This window comes from Tachypleus tridentatus, chromosome 9, assembly GCF_004210375.1.
Source record: "Tachypleus tridentatus isolate NWPU-2018 chromosome 9, ASM421037v1, whole genome shotgun sequence".
In the NCBI taxonomy this organism is placed as follows: Eukaryota; Metazoa; Arthropoda; class Merostomata; order Xiphosura; family Limulidae; genus Tachypleus; species Tachypleus tridentatus.
In genome coordinates, this window is record NC_134833.1 from 23,622,507 (window position 1) to 23,648,521 (window position 26,015).

The 26,015-nt window shown below is 36.7% G+C and overlaps 1 protein-coding gene across 1 annotated transcript; it reads right to left on the reverse strand.

Annotated features, from left to right (window-relative positions):
* Positions 1 to 2,013: 2,013 nt before the first annotated feature.
* Positions 2,014 to 22,742, reverse strand: LOC143224862 (uncharacterized). Its single transcript, XM_076453237.1, has 2 exons — positions 22,493 to 22,742; positions 2,014 to 5,475 (listed from the first exon to the last, which is right to left on the reverse strand). Exon 2 carries the CDS (start codon positions 5,462 to 5,464, stop codon positions 4,619 to 4,621), a length of 846 nt encoding a protein of 281 aa, XP_076309352.1. The 5' UTR covers positions 5,465 to 5,475; positions 22,493 to 22,742; the 3' UTR covers positions 2,014 to 4,618.
* Between the last annotated feature and the right edge of the window lie 3,273 nt (positions 22,743 to 26,015).

Consider the following 26,015-nt stretch of genomic DNA (forward strand, 5'->3'; position numbering starts at 1 on the left):
GAAACAAGACAGCTATAAATATTATACTGTTAGAAAAAACTTTCTACTTCGAATTATGCCATTAGATTTAGAGGCCGGTCATGGCTAGGAGGTTAGGGCGTTTGATTCGCAATGTCAGGGCCGCGGGTTCGAATCCTCGTCTCAGTAAACATGCTCAACCTTTCATTCGTGGGTGCGCTATATATAATATGCGGCCAATCCCACTAGTTGTTAGTAAAAGAGTAGTCCAATAGTTGGCGGTGATGGCTAGCTGCCTTCCATCTAGTCTTTCCCTGCTAAATTAGGGACGGCTAGAGTACACAGCTCTCGTGTAGCTTTGCGCGAAATTTTAAACACGCCTAATACTGGAATGTTACTGCCACTATTATTATTTTTGCGATAATGGGCAGTAAACCTGAACTTTCGGATTCACGGTTCCAGCACTATAGGCCACGCTCGGCCCACCAAAAGAAATATTGATGTTCTTTCTCATTGCTCATATAAGTTCCTATTACTTACATGAAGCAAAGTCGTAATTACAAATGATCGACAACAGCGCAACATTAAACCAATCTAAGAGATAACCGCTGAATTCAAGTTTTAAAGGAGAAAGGAGGCGTGTCTCTGTGTCGTGACGTCACTTCTTATTAGCAGAATCACAAGATATTTGTGATAAACGTGTGTTGGACGCATAAAACGACATTGATATTATATTCATTATAAATCTCTTTAAAAAAAAACATAAAATATGTTAAAATAGAAAGATGTTTTCAAATGACATTTTTCGTTTGGGATGATTTCAGCAAAATACGAACATAACTCCAGTTGGTATTAAAACAAATCGGTTAGTTTCTTTACCTGTATAGCACGAATAAACAATGAGCGTTTCCAACTGAAAACGGAACTCTATATTTCGAAGTGAGTTCTGTTGTTTTACCTACCTGTACGTAAACCTAAAGTGATTTTTTTTACCATTTTATTTTGTGATATATAATGTAAGTTTAGTAAAGTGTTATTTATTTATTAAAACCTGAATTTGTTTTTGTGTTCAATGAATTGATTTTTTTGTATTTTCGCTTTTTTGGAAATTTGTTTAACAGAGTGTATATGCATATCTCTAGTCTGAAACAATGTATTTCTATCGGGTGCGTGTGGTTTCTTATATCAAAGCCACATCGGGCTATCTGCTGAGTCCACCGAGGGGAATCGAACGCCTGATTTTGGCGTTGTAAATCCGTAGACCCACCGCAGTACTTGCGAGGAACGTTCCTATAGGACTGAATAAAATTTTTTTGCAAATAAATGAAATTTTTCCTTCATGCTTCATGCCAGCTTTGTGTTATGCCATCGGCTATCAAAATTATCAAACCAATTTTAAATTAAAAAATCATTTATTTTTTCATAATTAAATTATTATTATTAATAAGATCTAATATTTCGAATAAAAATACATATTTTTTTTATAAAATCATAATATTCATAATAAAGTCTATAATGATTTTTACCAGTTTTAATTAATATAAATATTTGTTTCCAAGTATATATTTTTTTTCTATAATATGTTTTCGGGGTGGTCTGTATATTTCTAAAACGTTTTTTTTTATTTTGTTCACTTTTGATTTTCAAATTTTTAGTTACGATTCCTAGAAAACTATTTTGAATTTAATGTCTTAAAGGAACTGAAATTCTTCGGAAAATTTTTCCTAGAGATGAAAATTTATATCAATTAAAAAACAAATTCATCTCCACTGTTAAGAAGAGAGAAGAAATAATCGCCTTTGTTTTCTGTTTTCTATGCTTCATTTTTAAGCCATAGGTTTCTCTGTTCTAGACGGATGATTAATTGTCCCATCAAAGCAACAATAGAGAAATATAAGAACGAATGCGAGTAACGCATTTCTGTCTTGACACCAATGGCTGCCTGTATGAAACCATACTGTTCTTTCAACAACCAGTCACCAATATGACTTTTTTTTTTTTCTCTCTGGGTATACTTTGCTGATGAAGTTAATTAATAGAACTTATATATATATATATAGAGTGAATAGATCTTTATTTCTTGTCTTTTTCAGAAAGATTAAAATTCGAATACAAAAGATTAGAGTAAAAAAATCTAAATCTAAGCTATTTAAAACAATACTCATTTAATTACCTAAGAGTGGACATTCGTGACTCACACAGTCAGGCAAACGTGGTCACAGCCTAAATATATCTTTGTTTTGCTACGAGTATTCCACTATAAAAACACAGTCTATTCGAAAATTGTAAAATCGTGTTGCTTATGAGTGAGAGTCATCACTAACATATCTAGTTGTTTAGAGTCATCACTAACATATCTAGCTGTTTGGTGTTTTAGTATTAGATATTTTAACTAGAGAGCAGTACACGTCATCATTGTGGCTACTTGTAATCGAAAGAAATACATGGCAAACTTAACTGCTCCACTTGTAACGCTTCACAACTAAAAATCAAGGAGTGTGTTTAGAGGAATATCGCCAAATGAAACCTTGATCAGCACATCCACAGCCTGGAACGTAGCCTCACTCCACCCCCACACACAATAAAAATATAATTTTAGATAACGGAAAATATATGTACACTTGTAATAGTTTATCACCACTTTTTTGATGAGCTTACTTCACATTTAGAAACATATGGAGCCACAATAATTTATATACAAAAATATAATCTCAACTCCTATTTATAATTTTTTATCAGTTGCGTATAAGCAGAGGCATGGACATTCATATACATGAAATACGCGGACCTGTAAGTAAGCTGCTTAATATGTATAATTTTATTTTAGGCTTAGTTAGTAAAAAATAACATATTTTTCAACTTATATCCTGTAGTAACAGCTAGTTACAGTATTGTATTTGTAAAATTATCGGTCGACATTTCAAATTACTTCTTAGATAATTCTACATCATTAACAACGTTTTAAAATATACTGGTTTTACAACAAATTGAAATGTTGCCCAACAATAACAACAAAAATGAAATCCAATGTACTGAAGCTAAAGGCTATACTTTGAAAGTTACGCGTTTGTTAGTTTCAGAACACAGTCGCATGGACTTATCTGATGCATCCAGCACGGGTATCGAACCCCGGATATTAGTGTTGTAAGTCTGTAAACTATACCGTTGATCCTCTGAGGGTATAATTAGCACACGCAATAAAATGAGGATTATAAGCGTCACGAGACTTGTGCTGTAGCTATAGCAACGAGATTAGGGTTAAAGGTAACTGTTAAATAAAACTAATAATAAAATACGCTTATACAAATAAATACAAACTGTTACTCCTTTAAACCATGCTGCTACTTTAATTTCTGTAACAAATGTTTCATTTTTATTACATTTTCAGCAAGATAGTGATTCGTAATGATTATTAGAGGAAAAACCTACTTACATTTTGCATTTTGTAACAAACAATAACCGAGAAAACACTGCATTATGTCTGTGTGTGTGAATATATATATATACATGATCCAAAACGTTTTCTGAGTCACTAACATATATTTATATATATCTGAAACAAACGTTACAATAGAACTAAAATTATATATTTTTTTCCATTATAGTTCGTAACTGTCAACGTTCATAAAGGATGATGTCTGGGGATATTCCATCTATTTGACAAGATAAGATCTACTGCCCATATAAGGTTTTCTTTAACCTTAACACTCCTACGAAAAGACGTTTCTAGTCCTGATTTCTCCAAGCCCGTTCCCCTGGCTGTGGTTTCGCTAGATAGTAGATAGGGACAGTGGGAATCTCGTTAATCCATTCATTAATGGATTTAAATGGCAATTTCATTTAAATACAAAATTATTAGCCTAATATTAATAACCTTTCAAGTTGCTCTGGGGCCTATTAGGCCCCACTTTTCGTAGGAGTGTTAATTTTATGGTAAATTATGACTCTTGCTATGTCCAAAAACTGAGATTAGAATCAACATTATTTTGCCAGTAATATTGTTTAATTGTTTGTTGAATTTTTCCCAAACAACCCGATGGCTACCATCTTTAGCCATCATTAAGTTAGAAGTGATAGACTTAAGGGAAAACAGCTGGGTAATACCACCAACTTTCGGGCTACAGTAATCGAATAGCGTGATTGACCGTCACAATGTAAGTCCCATACGGCTTAAAGGGCATGTCACCGGATGACTGCCCTTTGGGAAACACATCAAATCTCATGAAAGGTAGTAATAAAAACAGAAAATGACTTCATAAAAAATCGATATAATTTTCAGTTTCATTGAAACCTCTAACCATTTCTACTTGAAAAAAAACAAAACACAACGGAAACTATCTTTAAGAACCATTTAACTTAAAATTTAAGGCGATAAGATGGCTGTATATTTTTTTTTTTATAGCAAGACGGCAGGGATGAAGGCTGGATAGGCTTCCCGATTCGTATTTAGATGCCTTATATACTACATAGATTATATTTTAATTACAGAAATACACGGCACATTAAATAAAAATATAGCATCCTTCAGTGCTTAAATATTTGGAACACGTGCATGTATTTAAACAGCAAACTAAAAATGGTTGAACAAGTATAACACATATAGTCTTGTCACACAATTACACTTTTCTTAGCTTTGTACAGTTGTGTGATATAAAATAATTTACTCTTCAGACGATGATTTGGGATCCGACGACACATCGCTGGTCTTTGCTACGTCGTTGTTAGAAGGAAGAGAGATATCTTTCTCTTCGTCTTCCCACTCACTGTCTTCTGAGCTTGTGAAGTAGTCCTGACTTTCAAGACGAATTTGGTCCTGTTCTACAAACTTTCCAATGCGACAGGTCTGATCTGGAGACGGGTGGCATTGCTGTAGAGATATCATGCAGTTAGGGCTAAGGTGCCGAGTAAGAGCAGATGTTGGCATTCCGAAACTTTCTGCGGTTTGTATGTTGGTTACAACAATTATCTTTTGTTTGCCTCCGGTAACGTCCGTGGGACTACTTATACAAGAAGTTGTCTGACAGATGGCGGTAGGGTTAGTAACTAGAGATGATACAACGGACACTAAAAGTTCAACCATGGCGGTAATAATAGCATTGCCGCTAATCCGTGCCGTTTGGTTAAAGTTTCTTGGGATAGAGTGAAATTCCGCTACGCCAAAGCAGCTAAGAATGAAGAATATTAGTGCAGAAATCATAGACGCGAGAGAACAGCCAAGAAAGAGCTTTTTCGTCATGTAAAGGTGACGATACTTCCACGAAATTATTCCAGCAATTCCTGCCATTTGGAAAATCACTCCACACCAGATGCCAGTTCCTGAATAGTTGGCATCATATTCAACCAACAATCCTAGGATACCCAGTACGAGACTTAGGAAACCTAAGCCTAAATGAAGAAGAGCACAGCCGAGAGTGACATCTCGAGTCCAATCCCCGCCGTCGCTAGAAGTCTCTGAGGAGTTGTTCGAAGGTAGACCTTTCAATCGTATAACGTAAACCTCCTCCATTTTACTGCCACCTGGTGAGACAAAAGAGGAATTTTTGTGACTAGGTAGTTAAAATGATTTAATAAAATGATGTGATATAATTATTTTTTGTTTGTTTTGAATTTCGCGCAAAGCTTCACGAGGGTTATCTGCGATAGCCGTCCCTAATTTAGCAGCGTAAAACTAGGGGGAAGGCAGCTACTCATCACCACCCACCGCCAACTCTTGGGCTACTCTTTTACCAATGAATAGTGATATTGACCGTCACATTATAATGCCCACACGACTGAAAGGGCGAACATGTTTTAGTTCAACCGGGATTCGAGCCTGCGACCCTCAGATTGCGAGTCGAGTGCCTTAACACATCTGGCCGTGCCAGGCGATATATAATTAATAAAGTGATACTAATAGGTTAGTGACGTTTCATAAAAAAACCAAAAACGGCCTGACGTTAACGATCATCTGTAAAACATAAACTCTTTCTTTTCGTCCCGTTTTATCTTTAAAACGAAACGTTATATTAATTAAGATAATATTTCAGTGTTGGAAACAATTAGAAAACAAAGAAGGCTATTTCACAAAGCACCGCAAACATTCAAATGAAAAATTAAAATATGAGAAGAACATATTTTTATTATTGTTCCCCTAGTTGGTCAACTGTAAGTTGGGATCCTTTTTCCACGTAGTGAATAGAGCGTAGATAACTAATTATGTCGCTTTGCGCTGAAACACACGGACAAACGTCACTGAGTAACTAAACTACGTTAATTGTATAAATTAATTTCACCAGTAGTTAGAGTTTTTATGGTTAAGAAGACAAACAAGTATTTTACAAATTTTCTATAAACTTCTGCCTTTTTGCTTGACGTTCACGTCTCAGTGTGGAGCCCGAAAACGTTATATTAAATAAAAAAAAACGTCAGAAGTCTACATTCCATCTAAAGAAATCTACAGGAATTTCTACACCTAAAGACGTCTACAAAATTGACTACATCTAAAGAAGTCTACAGAATTGTTACACCTAAAGATGTCTACATAAATCGCTACACCTAAAGAAGTCTACAGAAATCACCCCACCTATAGATTTCTACAGAAACCAGTACACCTAAAGAAGTCTACAGGAATCACTACACCTAAAGAAATCTACAGGAATCACTACACCTAAAGAAGTCTACAGGAATCACTACACTTAAAGAAGTCTACAGGAATCACTACACTTAAAGAAGTCTACAGGAATCACTACACCTATAGAAGTCTACAAAATTGACTACATCTAAAGAAGTCTACAAAATTGACTACATCTAAAGAAGTCTACGGAATCATTACACCTAAAGATGTCTACATAAATCGCTACACCTAAAGAAGTCTACAGAAATCACCCCACCTATAGATTTCTACAGAAACCAGTACACCTAAAGAAGTCTACAGGAATCACTACACCTATAGAAGTCTACAAAATTGACTACATCTAAAGAAGTCTACAAAATTGACTACATCTAAAGAAGTCTACGGAATCATTACACCTAAAGATGTCTACATAAATCGCTACACCTAAAGAAGTCTACAGAAATCACCCCACCTATAGATTTCTACAGAAACCAGTACACCTAAAGAAGTCTACAGGAATCACTACACCTAAAGAAATCTAGAGGAATCACTACACCTAAAGAAGTCTACAAAATTGACTACATCTAAAGAAGTCTACGGAATCATTACACCTAAAGATGTCTACAGAAACCAGCACACCTAAAAAAAGTCTTCAGGAATCATTCTACCTGTTAAATATATTGCCTGAATCTACTTTAAAACTAATCCTGTATTGTTAATCTTTAAACCGTGGAAACAAAGTAAACTTGTATTCAGTGTTTATTTCTTTTGGTTTGTTTGTTTCAGTGGGTTTTATTTGAAACAAGAGAAACTAAAACCAGCAGTTTTACCAGATTGTTAAAGTATTCATCAATTAAAACTATTCGACCATGACAAAGAAGAGATATCTGTATTTGTTTTGAAGTTTACGCATTGCTCCTACTTGGTACTTAAGATATAACACTACAATTCAAGGTTCCATTCCCAATGTGTAGCATTGTGCTAGTTTGGTTTTCTTTTTAATTTCGCGTAACGCTGCACGAGGACTAATGATAAATTAGAGGGTTTTTTGTTTTTGTTTGTTTGTTTGGGAATTTTGCACAAAGCTACTCGAGGGCTATCTGTGCTAGCCGTCCCTAATTTAGCAGTGTAAGACTAGAGGGAATCAGCTAGTCAACACCATCTACAGCCAATTCGTGGGCTATTTTTTTACTAACGAACAGTAGGATTGAGCGTGCATTACAACAAAATACAACATAGGCTGTGGCTAGACATCCTGAGTTATTTGCCCAGTTATTCGTATTTTTCTAACCATACATATGTATACGACCTAATATTTTACAGCCACTTCCGTTCTATTAAGTTACAATCATTAAACTTAAGTTTATACATAAAATCAATATAACTAGAAATAAAGCATAAAGTGATATAGAACTGAAGCTAATGAAAAATATTGGATATTCAAATAGTTAGTACTTGAGTCTAACGTGGTAATGAAGATGGCATTTCTAACGTCCATAATAAATACATCATGTCTGCAGTGTGGCATATCTTTGCATTCTAAGCGATACAATCACCGTTTTATACGCAACTAATAACTCTGGATAACATCCAGATCCGAGTAACAATAAAGGAAGGAGTCATGTTATCATGGTTGGGATGCTACAAAATCTCATCAAATCTCGTTTCCCATTTTCATGGACACTTTGACGACCGATTTTAATGAAACTTATTGTTACTAGTCCCACGCATTACAAAATTTTTCTATGTTTTGAATTTCGCTCAAAGCTATACGAGGACTATCTGCGCTAGTCGTCCCTAATTGAGCGGTGTAAGACTAGAGGGAAGGCAGCTAGCTAATCATCACCACCCACCGCCAACTCTTGGACTACTCTTTTACCAACGAATAGTGGGATTATTCGTCACATTATAACGCACCCACGGCTGAAAGAGCGAGCATGTTTGGTGCGACAGGGATTCGAATCCGTGACCCTCAAATTACGAGTCGCACGCCTTAACACGCTTGGCCATGCCGGGCCCTGATTTTAATGAAAACTAGTGTTACTAGTTCCACGCGTTACAAAATCAGCAATGAACTAATATAATATTAAATTGTGGATATGTCGTAGTTAGGGTATTTACAGAGATCTTACTTCTTCTCTTGTATTATTGCTGAACCAATTGCGACACTCACAAGTACCAAACCTAATTTAACTAATTAATAGAAAAATACATTCGCAATCGACTTTTGAAGATGTAACATATATAATTTAAGTTGGTTAAATATACGGTAGAGCTTTTGTTCTATATATTTCAACACGAAAGGATTCCAATTCTTGAGATGACAGACCAGAGGAAAGCCAACTAGATAATAGCATCTTCCGCCAATTCTTGATCTCTTCTTGTCTGACTGACTCAATAGTGTATGTACGCTCCCAGAGTATCCCCTTTTTTTTGGCATTTGTCTGGGAACTGTAGTATCATTGGAGTTATAGTCCTAGCAAATAACCATACTGTTGTATCATTAGATTTACAGTCCTAGCAAATAATCATGCGATATCATTGTATTTATAGTCCTAACAAATAACTATATTGTGATATTATTAGATTTACAGCTTTAGCGAACAACTATACTGTGGTATCATTGGAGTTATCGTCCTACAAACAACTATACTGTGGTATCATTGGAGTTATAGTCCTAGCAAATAACCATGTGGTATCATTGGATTTACAGTCGTAGCAAATACCTATTACGCCACGTTTGGCCCTTAATAGAGGGTTTGTTTCTTTTGTTAGTTGTTAAAAACAAACCTACACAATAGGTTATCTGTATCCTGCCAATCGCAGGTATCGGAGCTTGTTATAAGTCTTCAGAAATACCACTGAGTTACCGAGGGATTTAACAGCAAAAGAGAAGATACAGAACCAATCAAAAGAGCTAAAGGAAAAATCAGGGAGTGATTCATTTTTTAGATTGTGTAACGGAATTTATTTCCCTGCTGCGGTCTGAAGAAGCACTTTCGATTTGCTAGTATGGACGCTTAGCGACCAATCGAAACGTACGAAACATTTACTCTCCACTTATTCAATGTAATACTATCTAATGTCACAAAAACAATAACATCAATTATTACGCACAAAAGCTGACACTTAACAAAAACAAACAAACACGAAGATTTGAACAACGATTCAATAACGTAATTAAACAAACCTCGTCCTTAGTAGGAAAGTGAACTCACGGACACGTTCTTCTTACTTATTAAGTTTGCGCACAAATAAACAATTAGATTTCTGGAACATTCTAAAGCGCCGAAAAAATGCACGCCAAGTTAAGTTAACCAAAGCCCAAAAGGATTTTATGTTTTCTCAGTTTTCTACCAATTACCTATTAGGATTGTGGAGAAGGGGGGGAGTACATGTCCTATGAAAAAAACAGGATAATCAGTATTGAACTTATAATCATAAGAATGGTTAATGCCAAGCCAAAAAGGTGTAACCACACGAGTGTGACACCGGCACTCCCTAACGCTACAAATTATGTGATTCAGATTTGAAATCAATTTAAAATGTTTAGATTTTCCGCAGCGTTGTCTAGCGGCTTAATTCGTTTGGAAATGGTTGAATTTGCCTGTTCCGAAATCAGCCTTGTCTACATATTTGATCAAAATCTCGAGCTCTTGAAATTTTCAGACGCATTTGATACGCTTACGTGGTTGTCATGTTTCAACTTTTGATATTAGCCAAACCTTTCAGGCTCGGCATGGCCAAGTGGTTTGGGCGTTCGACTCGCGGATTCGAATTTCCGTCACACCAAACATGCCCACTCTTTCAGACGTGAGGGGGCGTTATAATGTTAATCCTAGTATTTGTTGGTAAAGTTGTAGCCCAAGAGTTGGCGGTGGGTGATGATGACTAGTTGTCTTCTCTCTAGCCTTACACTGCTAAATTAGGGACGGTTAACGCAGGTAGCCATCATGTAGCTTTGCGCGAAATTCAAAACAAACAAACAACCCAGACCTTTCCATGATTTGTAATACACAAAGGCTAGTAAGGAGTTTCTATTATAGATTGTTTGAGACTATGAGCGAACATCCTAGAATCATGGATTCTGAAGCTGAGGGACCGAACTTAACCGGTGAAGGGGCGTAAGCTAGTAAATAATTTTGTTTTACCTGTTTAAACAACTAGAAGGTAAAAAGATTTTAATGGGAAACATTAACATAAACTTGACAAACTACACAAACTTGTACGATTACCTAATATAAAAAGCTTATTTGATATAACTAGCTGAGCAACGAACCGAAGAATATTGAGACTGCACTATGAAAGCTGACAAGTTCGAATATTTTTGTTTTATTTACCCGTTTCACAGTAGTTCAAGCGAGAAAAAAAATTATTTTAGGCCATTGCCACGAGAGGAGGCCCGGCACGACCAGGTAGTTTGGGCGCTTGATTCATAAGCTGAGGGTCCCGGGTTCGAATCTCAGCCACACCAAACATGCCCGCCTTTTCAGCTGTGGGGTCGTTACAATGCTAGGTCAATCCTGCTATTTGTTAGTAAATGACTAGCCCAAGTGGGTGGTGATGACTAGCTGCCTTCCCTCTCGTCTTACACTGCTAAATTAGGGATGGCTAGCGCAGATAGCTCTCGTGTAGCTTTGGGCGAAATTCAAAAAGAAACGAACAAGCAAAGAGAGGAGAGGTATAAAAATAAATACTGACTACAGGATGTAATGAAGAATTACTGGAGAGATGAAACCACTGATTGGTTGTTTTTAAACGTGACGTGATTGCTGTTTGAACAAGCTAGTGACGCTAGCATTTCATAGCTCTTTTATCTTCATATATATATAACAATATAGTATTTTGAACTTGAAATGCAGGAGTCACTCACACGTGTTTGTTGCACAAAGGCTTCGCCCTCTCAGAAAACGAATAACGGCGTTGACAGTTGCTGTGATAACATGACCACAATTGAAAGAGCGGAACATGTTCAGCGCAATCATGGCTCGAAACTTGGGCCTACCTTCCAATTCGTAACTTAGCAAGCTAAACTAGTAAGCCATGCCCCGAAGTATTAAGTTGTTTTTATGTAGTTGTTTGTTTTTATAAAGAATATAATTACAAATTTTTAAAAGGCACTAACGAATCCCAACAAATATCACCCAATCGTCACATTAAACTCACTGAAAAGGTTTTGTTTGTTTGTTTTTTTGGAATTTCGCACAAAGCTACTCGAGGGCTATCTGTGCTAGCCGTCCCTAATTTAGCAGTGTAAGACTAGAGGGAAGGCAGCTAGTCATCACCACCCACCGCCAACTCTTGGGCTACTCTTTTACCAACGAATAGTGGGATTGACCGTCACATTATACACCCCCACGGCTGGGAGGGCGAGCATGTTTAGCGCGACGCAGGCGCGAACCCGCGACCCGCAGATTACGAGTCGCACGCCTTACGCGCTCGGCCATGCCAGGCCACACTGGAAAGGAAAAGAAAAATCTGAACAAATGGTATATTGCTGTTGATAAAAAATATTTTCAAGACTTCTTTACTTTAAGTTTGCAGAAAGTTTCACTGCGTTTCTTTGGAATTTCGTGCAAAACTACTAGAAAGCTATCTGTGCTAGCCACCTGTAATGTTGCAGTGAAAAACCACAAAGAAAGCAGCTAGTCAAAATCACTCACTGCAAACTCTCTGGCTACTCTTTAACTAATGAATATTGGGATTGGCTGTAATACTATAACGTCCTCACGGCTGTAAAAAAAGAGCATGTTCGGTGACCAGAAGTCTGGCACGCGACTTTAAGATTACGAGTCGAGGACCCTAACCACCAGGTTGTGCCAGGTCTTTTACAGAAGTTGCCTTATAAATAGACAAATACTAATGTCCTTTTAAATTTAGTCGGGCGTGACCTTGTGAATTTTAGTGTCCACAGTTCGCGTCTTATTGATGCAAAAACGTGTTCCTCACTTTGGAATCATGGATGCCTTATAATACTTACGAACAAAACATAATGTTCGATTCGAGTGACATAAGATTCGACATTGAGTGCTGTAGACTAGTTGTTTTCTCTCTACTGCTGTGGACCAGTTGCTTTCCCTCTAATGCTGTGGACCAGATGCCTTTTCTCTAGTGTCCTGGACTACTTGTTTTCTTTCTTGTGCTGTGGACTAGTTTTTCTCTCTAGTACTGTTAACTAGTTGCTTTCTTTCTAGTTCCCTGGACCAGTTGTTTTCTCTCTAGTACTGTTAACTAGTTGCTTTCTTTCTAGTTCCCTGGACCAGTTGTTTTCTCTCTAGTACTGTTAACTAGTTGTTGTTTCTCTAGTACCCTGGACCAGTTGTTTTCTCTCTAGTACTGTTAACTAGTTGCTTTCTTTCTAGTACCCTGGACCAGTTGTTTTCTCTCTAGTACTGTTAACTAGTTGTTGTTTCTCTAGTACCCTGGACCAGTTGTTTTCTCTCTAGTACTGTTAACTAGTTGCTTTCTTTCTAGTTCCCTAGACCAGTTGTTTTCTCTCTAGTACTGTTAACTAGTCGCTTTCTTTCTAGTTCCCTGGACCAGTTGTTTTCTCTCTAGAGCCCTAAACTAGTTGTTGTTTCTCTAGTACCCTGGACCAGTTGTTTTCTCTCTAGTACTGTTAACTAGTTGCTTTCTTTCTAGTGCCCTGGATCAGTTGTTTTCTCTCTAGAGCCCTAAACTAGTTGTTGTTTCTCTAGTACCCTGGACCAGTTGTTTTCTCTCTAGTACTGTTAACTAGTTGCTTTCTTTCTAGTTCCCTAGACCAGTTGTTTTCTCTCTAGTACTGTTAACTAGTTGCTTTCTTTCTAGTTCCCTGGACCAGTTGTTTTCTCTCTAGAGCCCTAAACTAGTTGTTGTTTCTCTAGTACCCTGGACCAGTTGTTTTCTCTCTAGTACTGTTAACTAGTTGCTTTCTTTCTAGTGCCCTGGATCAGTTGTTTTCTCTCTAGAGCCCTAAACTAGTTGTTGTTTCTCTAGTACCCTGGACCAGTTGTTTTCTCTCTAGTACTGTTAACTAGTTGCTTTCTTTCTAGTACCCTGGACCAGTTGTTTTCTCTCTAGTACTGTTAACTAGTTGCTTTCTTTCTAGTGCCCTGGACCAGTTGTTTTCTCTCTAGAGCCCTAAACTAGTTGTTGTTTCTCTAGTACCCTGGACCAGTTGTTTTCTCTCTAGTACGGTTAACTAGTTGCTTTCTTTCTAGTTCCCTGGACCAGTTGTTTTCTCTCTAGTACTGTTAACTAGTTGCTTTCTTTCTAGTACCCTGGACCAGTTGTTTTCTCTCTAGTACTGTTAACTAGTTGCTTTCTTTCTAGTACCCTGGACCAGTTGTTTTCTCTCTAGTACTGTTAACTAGTTGCTTTCTTTCTAGTTCCCTGGGCCAGTTGTTTTCTCTCTAGTACTGTTAACTAGTTGCTTTCTTTCTAGTACCCTGGACCAGTTGTTTTCTCTCTAGTACTGTTAACTAGTTGCTTTCTTTCTATTTCCCTGGACCAGTTGTTTTCTCTCTAGTACTATTAACTAGTTGCTTTCTTTCTAGTTCCCTGGACCAGTTGTTTTCTCTCTAGAGCCCTAAACTAGTTGTTGTTTCTCTAGTACCCTGGACCAGTTGTTTTCTCTCTAGTACTGTTAACTAGTTGCTTTCTTTCTAGTGCCCTGAACCAGTTGTTTTCTCTCTAGTACTGTTAACTAGTTGCTTTCTTTCTAGTGCCCTGGACCAGTTGTTTTCTCTCTAGTACTGTTAACTAGTTGCTTTCTCTCTAGTACCCTGGACTAGTTGTTTTCTCTCTAGTACTGTTAACTAGTTGTTGTTTCTCTAGTACCCTGGACTAGTTGCTTTCTTACTATGGACTGCTTGTTCTTGATGACGAGAACTACACTTGAAATAAAAACGGCTGGTATGGGTATTAACGCTTTAGGTCATCTTCAGGTTAACAAAGAGAGTTTGCAACCGACCGTTGAAATGTCTTGGGGACGAGAGTATAAACGGGTACGGAATTGTAGGGGGCGTTGCATTTGGATGTTAGGTTTTTAATTAATACAGGTAAAGAGGTATTCCTTTATATTGGTTTAATTTTAGGTGCTGTATAAGTCGGGCTTCTTTGATTTTGCGTTTGTTTATATTTGTTTCCCAACTTAATATCTGGGTGTTTTCTATGGTTATGTGTTTATTTGACTTGTGTTCAAACACGTGTGAAGGTGTTTTTTTTTTTTTCTTTGAGTCTAGTTTCCATTTTTTCTGCTTGTTTCTCCAGTATAGAAGTCGTTGCATTGTATTTTATAAATTATGTTGGTGTTGTGTTTCTCAGTGTAGTTTTTACATAGTATGGACTATAGTTCTGTACCTGGTTTTTAAATAAATTTGGTGTTTATTGGAATATTGTGCTTTGTTATAAGTATTGTTGGTTATTTTTTCACTGATGTCGGGAACATATGGTATACAGCAGTGTAAGGCTCTTGTATCTTGGGATTTATTTTTGTTGATCTGGGTATGTGCGTATAATTTTTTTCCACAATTTTTAAGGTAATGTGTTGCTGTTGATGAAGGGTTGTTTTATTTTGTTTATTTCATCGTTAATTTTATCTGGCGAGCATGGTTTTGTGGCTGAGAATGTATAGTCCAGTATGGGTGATTTTTCAGTGGATGTCTTTTTGGAACTGTGTATTAGTTCTAGTGATTCTGAGGTTAAGAAATGCTATTTGGTTAGCTTTTCCTGTTCACAGGTAAACTTAAAATCCCCTACAATCCCATAACCCTTCATAACTCGTCTCTGAGACATGTGTATGACAGCGGTGAGTTACAAAGTCTCTTTGTTAACCTAAAATCACCAGAGAAGGTCGTAACTTCTTCTCTGCTTACCAATAAAAGTGTTAATATCCATACCAGCCGTTATGAGATACATTGTTAAGTAGTTGCTTTCCCTCTAGTACTGTTAACTAGTTGCTTTACCTCCGGTGTTGTTAACTAGTTGCTTTCCCTCTAGTGTTCTTAACTAATTATTTTCTCTCTAGTACTCTTAACTAGTTATTTTCTCTCTAGTACTGTTAACTAGTTGCTTTCCCTCTAGTGTTGTTAACTAGTTGCTTTCCCTCTGGTGCTGTTAACTAGTTGCTTTCCCTCTGGTGCTGTTAACTAGTTGCTTTCCCTCTAGTGTTGTTAACTAGTTGCTTTCTCTCTAGTGTTATTAACTAGTTGCTTTCCCTCTACTGTTGGTAACTAGTTGCTTTCCCTCTGGTGCTGTTAACTAGTTGCTTTCCCTCTGGTGCTGTTAACTAGTTGCTTTCTCTCTGGTGTTGTTAACTAGTTGCTTTCTCTTTAGTACTGTTAACTAGTTATTTTCTCTCCGATACTGTTAACTAGTTGCTTTCCCTCTACAATTGTTAACTAGTTGTTTCCCTATGGTGCTGTTAATTAGTTACTTTTCTTCTAGTATTGTTAACTAGTTGCTTTCCCTCTAGTGTTGTTAACTAGTTATTTTCTCTCTAGTTCTGTTAACTAGTTATTTTCTCTCTGGTACTGTTAACTAGTTGCTTTCCCTCTGGTGTTGTTAACTAGTTGCTTTCTCTCTAGTGTTGTTAACTAGTTGCTTTCCCTCTACTGTTGTTAACTGGTTATTTTCTCTATAGTACTGTTAACTAGTTAATTTGTCTCTAGTACTGTTAACTAGTTGCTTTCCCTCTGGTGCTGTTAACTAGTTGCTTTCCCTCTTGTGTTGTTAACTAGTTATTTTCTCTCTAGTACTGTTAACTAGTTAATTTGTCTCTAGTACTGTTAACTAGTTAATTTGTCTCTAGTACTGTTAACTAGTTGCTTTCCCTCCGGTGCTGTTAACTAGTTGCTTTCCCTCTATTGTTGTTAACTAGTTGCTTTCCCTCTACCGTTGTTAACTAGTTATTTTCTCTCTAGTACTGTTAACTAGTTGCTTTCTTTCTGGCGCTGTTAACTAGTTGCTTTCTCTCTAGTATTGTTAACAAGTTGCTTTCCCTGTAGTGCTGTTAATTAGTTGCTTTCCTTCTAGTATTGTTAACTAGTTGCATTCCCTCTGGTGCTCTTAATTCGTTGCTTTCCTTCTAGTGTTGTTAATTAGTTGCATTCCCTCTAGTGTTTTAACTAGTTATTTTCTCTCTAGTATTGTTTACTAGTTGCTTTCCCTCTGGTGCTGTTAATTAGTTGCTTTTCTTCTATTGTTGTTAATTAGTTGTTTTCTCTTTGGTGCTGTGAATTAGTTGTTTCCTTCTAGTGTTGTTAATTAGTTGCTTTCCTTCTAGTGCTGTTAACTAGATGTTTTCCCTCTAGTGTTGTTAACTAGTTATTTTCTCTCTAGTACTGTTAACCAGTTGCTTTCCCTCTGGTGTTGTTAACTAGTTGCTTTCCCTCTAGTGTTGTTAATTAGTTGCTTTCCCACTGGTGCTGTTAATTAGTTGCTTTTCTTCTAGTGTTGTTAATTAGTTGCTTTCCCTCTAGTATTGTTAACTAGTTGCTTTCCCTCTGGTGCTGTTAACTAGTTGCTTTCTCTTTAGTATTGTTAACTAGTTGCTTTCCCTCTAGAATTGTTAACTAGTTGTTTCCCTGTGGTGCTGTTAATTATTTGCTTTTCTTCTAGTATTGTTAACTAGTTGCATTCCCTCTGGTGCTCTTAATTCGTTGCTTTCCTTCTAGTGTTGTTAATTAGTTGCATTCCCTCTAGTGTTTTAACTAGTTATTTTCTCTCTAGTATTGTTTACTAGTTGCTTTCCCTCTGGTGCTGTTAATTAGTTGCTTTTCTTCTATTGTTGTTAATTAGTTGTTTTCTCTTTGGTGCTGTGAATTAGTTGTTTCCTTCTAGTGTTGTTAATTAGTTGCTTTCCCTCTGGTGCTGTTAATTCGTTGCTTTCCTTCTAGTGTTGTTAATTAGTTGCATTTCCTCTGGTGCTGTTAATTAGTTGCTTTTCTTCTATTGTTGTTAATTAGTTGTTTTCTCTTTAGTGCTGTTAACTAGTTGCTTTCCCTCTAGTGTTGTCAACTAGTTGATTTCCCTCTGGTGCTGTTAATTAGTTGCTTTCCTTCTAGTGTTGTGAATTAGTTGCATTCCCTCTGGTGCTGTTAATTAGTTGCTTTCCCTCTAGTATTGTTAACTAGTTGCTTTTTTTCTAGTATTGTTAACTAGTTGCTTTTTTTCTAGTACTGTTAACTAGTTGCTTTTCTTTTAGTACTGTTAACTAGTTGCTTTTCTTCTTGTGCTGCTCAGTAGTTATTTTCTTTTTAGTACTGTGACTAAGTTTCTCTCTGTAACACAGAGATTTCCAATCTATGTGCCCTTAATCAGTGGTAATCCGCTGAAATGATTCATATTTACAGAAAAGGCCCGGCATGGTCAGGTGGTTAAGGCACTCGACTCGAAATCGGAGGGTCGCGGGTTCGAACCCCAGTTACACCAAACATGCTCGCCTTTTCAGCCGTGGGGGCGTTATAATGTTATGGTTAATCCCATTATTCGATGGTAGAAGAATAGCCCAATAGTTGGCGGTGGATGGTGATGACTAGCTGTCTTCCTTCTGGTCTTACACTGATAAATTATTGACGGCTAGCGCAGATAGCCCTCGAGTAGCTCTGCGCGAAATTAAAAAAGACAAACAAAACATCACAGAAAGGTTTTATGCATAAATTCGCACACCTAGAAACAATAGCAAATAGACTCCTACACAGTGCAATAAACTATTTTAACATAAATTGAAGAAAAAATGAATTAGCAAACAAACTAGACAGATACTGTTTACATGATGAAGATAGTCCTAAACAACTTTCCCCTGTGAATATATATATTCAAATAAAACAAAAAGGCCACCTATAAACTAGACTTCACATTAGTTTAGGGATTAATTACTAAACATTGAAAGGTTGTTTTTATGTAAACTTTTTATAATTAATACCTAACTAATGAAAGTGAAATTAATTATGGAATTATAAAGAGAAAATGTTTTATTTGCACCAAGTGTATGTGTAGATCGTGCACGGACATTGCCCAGAAAGGGGCCTGAGTAAGTGCGGGTTACCCTGGCCCTCGTGTACCCGTAAGGGTTTTCTTGTGACTCATACCATATTAGAAATCATGTAACCAGCAAGGTCATCTATCCACATATTTGGTGAATAAGTAGAAAACGATGTTTTTAGAAACTGGCGCGGACTCTTATCGGCAAATCTACAATTTCTTTGTCTTCAAAGGCTCAATTTAATTTTGAGATAATACACTAGAGGGAAAGCCGTTTGTTACCCGCATCCACCACCACCTATATGGATATTTTCGTCCGATCGAATAGCGAGATTTAACCGTCACTATTATAATGTACTGAGTCACACCCAGCATAACTGTAGGCTTTATCACAGATACGACAAATACCACCATTATAATGTACTGAGTCACACCCAGCACAACAGTATGATTTATCACAGATAAGACAAATATCACCATTATAATGTACTGAGTCACACCCAGCATAACTGTAGGCTTTATCACAGATAAGACAAATATCACCATTATAATGTAGAGTCACACCCAGCATAACTGTAGGCTTTATCACAGATAAGACAAATATCACCATTATAATGTAGAGTCACACCCAGCATAACTGTAGGCTTTATCACAGATAAGACAAATATCACCATTATAATGTACTGAGTCACACCCAGCATAACTGTAGGCTTTATCACAGATACGACAAATACCACCATTATAATGTACTGAGTCACACCCAGCACAACAGTATGATTTATCACAGATAAGACAAATATCACCATTATAATGTACTGAGTCACACCCAGCATAACTGTATGTTTTATCACAGATAAGACAAATATCACCATTATAATGTAGAGTCACACCCAGCATAACTGTAGGCTTTATCACAGATAAGACAAATATCACCATTATAATGTAGAGTCACACCCAGCATAACTGTAGGCTTTATCACAGATAAGACAAATATCACCATTATAATGTACTGAGTCACACCCAGCATAACTGTAGGCTTTATCACAGATACGACAAATACCACCATTATAATGTACTGAGTCACACCCAGCACAACAGTATGATTTATCACAGATAAGACAAATATCACCATTATAATGTACTGAGTCACACCCAGCATAACTGTAGGCTTTATCACAGATAAGACAAATATCACCATTATAATGTAGAGTCACACCCAGCATAACTGTAGGCTTTATCACAGATAAGACAAATATCACCATTATAATGTAGAGTCACACCCAGCATAACTGTAGGCTTTATCACAGATAAGACAAATATCACCATTATAATGTACTGAGTCACACCAGCATAACTGTAGGCTTTATCACAGATACGACAAATACCACCATTATAATGTACTGAGTCACACCCAGCACAACAGTATGATTTATCACAGATAAGACAAATATCACCATTATAATGTACTGAGTCACACCCAGCATAACTGTAGGCTTTATCACAGATAAGACAAATATCACCATTATAATGTAGAGTCACACCCAGCATAACTGTAGGCTTTATCACAGATAAGACAAATATCACCATTATAATGTAGAGTCACACCCAGCATAACTGTAGGCTTTATCACAGATAAGACAAATATCACCATTATAATGTACTGAGTCACATCCACCATAACTGTATGCTTTATTACAGATAAGACAAATATCACCATTATAATGTAGAGTCACACTCAGCATAACTGTTGGCTTTATCACAGATAAGACAAATACCACCATTATAATGTACTGAGTCACACCCAGCATAACTGTATGTTTTATCACAGATAAGACAAATACCACCATTATAATGTACTGAGTCACACCCAGCATAACTGTAGGCTTTATCACAGATAAGACAAATACCACCATTATAATGTATTGAGTCACACCCAGTATAACTGTAGGCTTTATCACAGATAAGACAAATACCACTATTATAATGTACTGAGTCACACCCAGCATAACTGTAGGCTTTATCACAGATAAGACAAATACCACTATTATAATGTACTGAGTCACACCCAGCATAACTGTTGGCTTTATCACAGATAAGATCTACGTTGTAAGTACACAGATATGCTGTTTTATCAAGCTTATGATATCTCTATCAAAAATGTATTAAACATGTTTTAGAACTTTTGTTGTAATTTGTAGCGTGTATATTAAAATAGCTTTGAGGAATCCAATACGTAAATCATTCTCTGTTGAATATGATTCTTTTAAAGTTTTACGATTTCATAAACTCCAAAAATAAATAATTGCCTTCACCAGAAGTTATTCCCAAAATAAAATGTCTTTAAACTTTTAATTAATCGTTGAAATAGTTGTAGTTCTTACCTCGGACGTTTATCGACTGATATTGTTGGTTTGAATAACTTCACAATGAACAAAAACTCCAAAGTAAAAAAAAAAAAAAATACGTTTTCCCACTCTAACTCAAAAGCGATATAATGCATAAGTTTCGATTTTTTAAAATTTAATTTACATGTATTATTCCTGTTTTACAACTCAATTTTTAAGGTCTCAAATATTGGGTTTGCCCCTGGATGCACAAATTCTTCCTTTTTTTAAGGCCCCAGCATGGCCAGGTGGGTTAAGGCGTTCGACTCGTAATCTGAGGGTCGCGTGTTCGAATCCCCGTGGCACCAAATACTTGCTTTTTCAGCCGTGTGGGGGTTATAACATGACGGTCAATCCCACTATTTATTGATAAAAGAGTAGCCCACGAGTTGGCGGTGGGTGGTGATGACCAACTAACTGCCTTCCCTCTCGTCTTACGCTGCTAAATTAGAGACGGCTAGTGCAGGTAGCCCTCGTGTCACTTTGTACAAAATTCAAAAAACAAACTTTTTTAAATCGAAGCTTACGACAGACAAAAACGTAAAATGATTCTGTGATTAATTGTGTGGAATCAACTGGAAGTAAACTGTATGTAAACATGTCGATAATTACTGGTGAAAACGTATTTGGTGATTTTATATTGTCATTTGTGAAACTAATAATATATATAGGAAACATCGTACTAACTGAAGGCTGGTATGACCTGGCGATTAGAATGATTCATACACAAACTGAGAGTCGAACTTCTGCCTTCAAACATGCATATACCTTTCAGTTTTGAGGGTTGGTACGATGTCACGGTAATTCCACATTTTGTTGATTAATAGTTTATCAAGAATTGCCAGTGGATGGTGTTGACAAGCTGTCTTCTTCTAGTCGATTACTTCTAAATTTAGGATGGCTAGGGGCAGTTAGTGTGTGTTTTCTTATAGCAGAGCCACATTGGGCTATCTGCTGAGTCCACCGAGGGGAATTGAGCCCCTGGTTTTAGCTTTGTAAATCCGTAGACTTACCGCTGTATCAGAGGGAGACAGGGCAGTTAGTTCTTGAGTAGCATTGAAGGAAATTGAACAAACAAACAAACCTAATGTTTCTAAACTAAATCAGTGTTGTAAATGCTTCGTTTTTGACACACTCTTTCATGAGTATTGCATCACAGCCACAAACTATTAGATATAAAACTATTAAATGAGACCAGCGGCCATAGCTGATCCACTCAAATATTTTGAACAATTGTCCAGTAGGTGATAGTATAAAGATGAACACGTGACTGGATTTACATGTAAACTGACCTTGTATTTTTCTACAGTGTGAAACTTAGAGATGAAAATATAACTAGAGCTTTGAGATAAACCTACAATCTGTGATTCTGCTGAATATTGAACATAAAGACGGAGGTATGATTTAAACATTCAACCAAATGTACAATATTGAGTATAGAACATAAATATTAATTCAACATTTCAGACTTCATATAAATTTACGAGGTATTGTTTTACTGACTTTATAACAACATTAGATAAAGATTAACACACAATTTCAGCCTTAATATCTACTGAATTCAGAATTCTGTTAAAGGTTTGAATCTTACCTGGACAAGAACAACACTACAAAAACCCAGTGTACCATTTCCGTCTCACACATTGTCACAGTAGGTCATTGTAGACGACTCGAATGACGGAGCAGTCACCATATTTATATATATAAAAGAAGTTCTAACAATGTAAATAGACATAAATGTAATGCATTACGGACGTTTATTTCACTCCAGTTCCGTAACGCACACTAAATGCAGGGACAGAACAACGAACGTGGTGATGGACAGCAGGAGAAATGACTCTAATTTTTTTTTTATCATTTTCTTCTATATATAGATTTTTTTTTTCCTCTTCGCTATGTTCGACAGTTCTGCTATGTTATTAACGCTACACATTCCACAGTTCGAGTACCTCCCGTAGCTGGTGGTCCCCCAAGGTTTGATCCCCCATGTATACAACAGCTGTTAGTTTTTGCGCTTCTGGCGGTAGTAAAGCTGGGTAAATATATATCGTCCCCTGTCTTGAGAGTATTTCTTTCTCTGTGGGAAGTGTGATGGTTGGGTTGGTACTAAAAGTACGGTGGACTCTCGAAGTGACGTCATTTCCGTTTAGTCATCAGAAATAGTTACTGATTTTCAGCCTGGAAATTATCAACGCTCGAAGAGTCACAAATATTTCAAAGTTGTGCTCTACAAGTTTCAAACCGCTACCTATTTTCTGACGTAACTTCCGCTTATTTAGTTTTGATAAAGCGGACACTGACGGTTTCACTTGTGTGGCTCACTAAGGGGTACAGAAAAGTACAAACGTTTCAACGAAACTTGTTGTATTATTTGTTTATACAGCAGCAACAGTTTTTGTGTGTTTCCTAGATCCAGTTACTCTAATGAAATCACGTGAACCATGAAACATCGTTTCATAGTGTAGCTGTTTCCAGTTGGTTGTTTTTTTCTCTATTCCTCACGCTTTCATTTCACGCTTTCACGAGTTGTAGTTCTTTACGGTTTTATTTGTTTCTAAATTTAGGGTATACTTATGCAACAAGAAGGTTTTAAAAGTTTTTCAAGTGAAAAGATTATTATTTTCTGTCTGATTTATATTTCGAGGTCGTTTGCTTCTCAGTTTTAAAGCAAAGTCAAATTGGGTTCGATCTCTACTGTGCCCATTGCAAAGGGAGGTGAATCAAACCCCGAAATTTGGCATTGAACCTCCGTAGACTTATCAGTGTCCCATCAAGAGAAAGGGGACATTTTCGGGGTTGAGAGCCAAACTTAGAAGTAGAGGGAGAGTTTCCGATTAAATATCAGAAACAGAAAGTAAAAAGTGACAAAACCGAGCAAGAATTGTATCCACTTTAAACTAGCACAGAAAAATAATATAAATATAATAGAGACAGTATTCTTTGTTTCTCTCTTGCAGAAGCTTATGTGCATATTTATTTTTCTATATACTTCCTTATTCGTTATTCTTTCGGCTTAGTTTGGTTTGTTTTCAATTTCACGCAAAGCTACACGAGGGCTATCTGCGCTAGCCGTCCGTAATTGAGCAGTGTAAGACAAGTTGGAAGGCAGTTAGTCATCAGCACCAACCGCCAACTGTTGGGCTACTCTTTTACCAACGAATAGTGGGATTGACCGTTACATTATAACGCCCTCACGCTGAAAGGGCGAGCATGTTTGGTGTGACAGAGATTCGAACCTACGACCCTCGGATTACGAGTCGAGTACTTTAACCACCTGGCCATGCCAGATTTTTTTCACATTTTACTAATTTGGTATGTAAATAATCCGATTTGTATCTCTAAGTAAAAAACAAAAGCCAACAAACAGCTTTATATTTCTTTGTATAAAATAGCGTAGTAAATGAAACGCGCAGTATTTGCTAAAGGTTTAGCTAAATTAACTTCCTAAAACAACGTGAAAATGGTAGAAATGTCCATAGTGTAAGGCCATAAAATCTTTTTGTATACGCTAGTTTTCATGTGTTCAATTCAAGTAAAACTGACGTGTCTTAGATGCCAACGTACAAATATCCAACCATAAAATGTGAGTGGAAGCTATAAAATCATAAACCAATCATATTAGTAGTTTATAAATTCACAATACTTTGTTTTCTCTGTATTCCGGGTTGGCATGGCGTGGTGATTAGGGCGTCGGACTTGCTCCCAACACGCTCGCCCTTTTAGCCTTGAGGGCGTTATAACGCAACTGTCAATACGTTGGTAAAAGAATAGCTAAAGAGTTTGGGACGGATGGTGACGACTACCTGTCTCTCACTGTTAAATTATGGGTGGCTATTTTAGATAGCGCTCAAGTAGCTTTACGCGAAATTTAAAACGAGCAGTTTTATTTTTCAAAAATCAGTCATCAGGCTAACGTGTCTAACGCAAAAGAAAACCCTCGTAATTAAAAATAGCAACAACAAAAACTAGTAATATTTTTTTTATACTACGTGATACACGAAAATGTTTGTGCTCACAGCACGTATATAACGAAACCCTACGTGATTATATCTCGTATTAAGAAAGCGAATTGTTTTGTAACTGTAAGATTCACCTGGAAAGTTAAAAAAAAAACACAAAAAAAAACTCTTTGGTTTCTTTGTAAATAAACGAATTAATAGTTAGAGAAACAGAATATTTTACGTTATCAAAATGTACTTGGAAAGATGGGTTTTCTTCTCTGATAAACTTATGAATGAAAAACAAAACAATGACGACTTGATAAAGTGGAGTAGATTCAGCTGGTGAGCTGAAACATTTTCGTGTCTTAAAAACAAAACCAAAACTAACGTCAATTTCGAACCAGAGTATATCTACATTGTTACAGCTTATAACAAGATCTTGAGATCGGATATCGCATCAGAAACTAACTAAATCCAACAAACGTCTTCAAGCAAATAAAATCGAGAGCAAAAAACAAACAAACAAAAACGCCAGTGGCGCCTCACATCTCTATGGTGTACTTATTTTAAATCTGATTATTATTTTCTTTTCTCAATCAATATTCAGCGTTGCCACATCTCCTCGTTGTATTAACCCTCGGTGTTTGGAACTTAATATGACTGATATTCAAGCTATTGTAACAACCGAGTACAAGTGAGACACAGACTGGTGCAACCAGTAAATCTAGAATATGTGGTTAAAATGCAGTTTTAACCAGTTTGGCGCGAGCTTACACAAAAACGTCCCCTTTTTTTCAGAGGGGGCGGAGTTAATACCTGAACTAATCTAGAAAGCCTTGTTGTGACTTTTGATGTACGAAAGAAGGAAACACTCAATTGAACATAAACTCAATGAACTCCAGTCCAAGTGATAAACACAGATAAAAGTCGGCCTGGACTTAACAGTCAGCATGCTGCAGGCTGATCTTGTACAGAGTTTCCAAACTTGAGCGCTGGAAGGAAAAATAAAGACCTCAGAAGCAAATCTGCAGATTTGGTTTAAACAAAACTAAACCCAAAACTACGTGAGTTCTGTTCTAATGAGCACGTATACTTGAATCTCAAGGTTGTTACTGCCGACACACGCATGGAGGACATAATGTACTTTAGCTACTCTTATCAGATACTTTTACA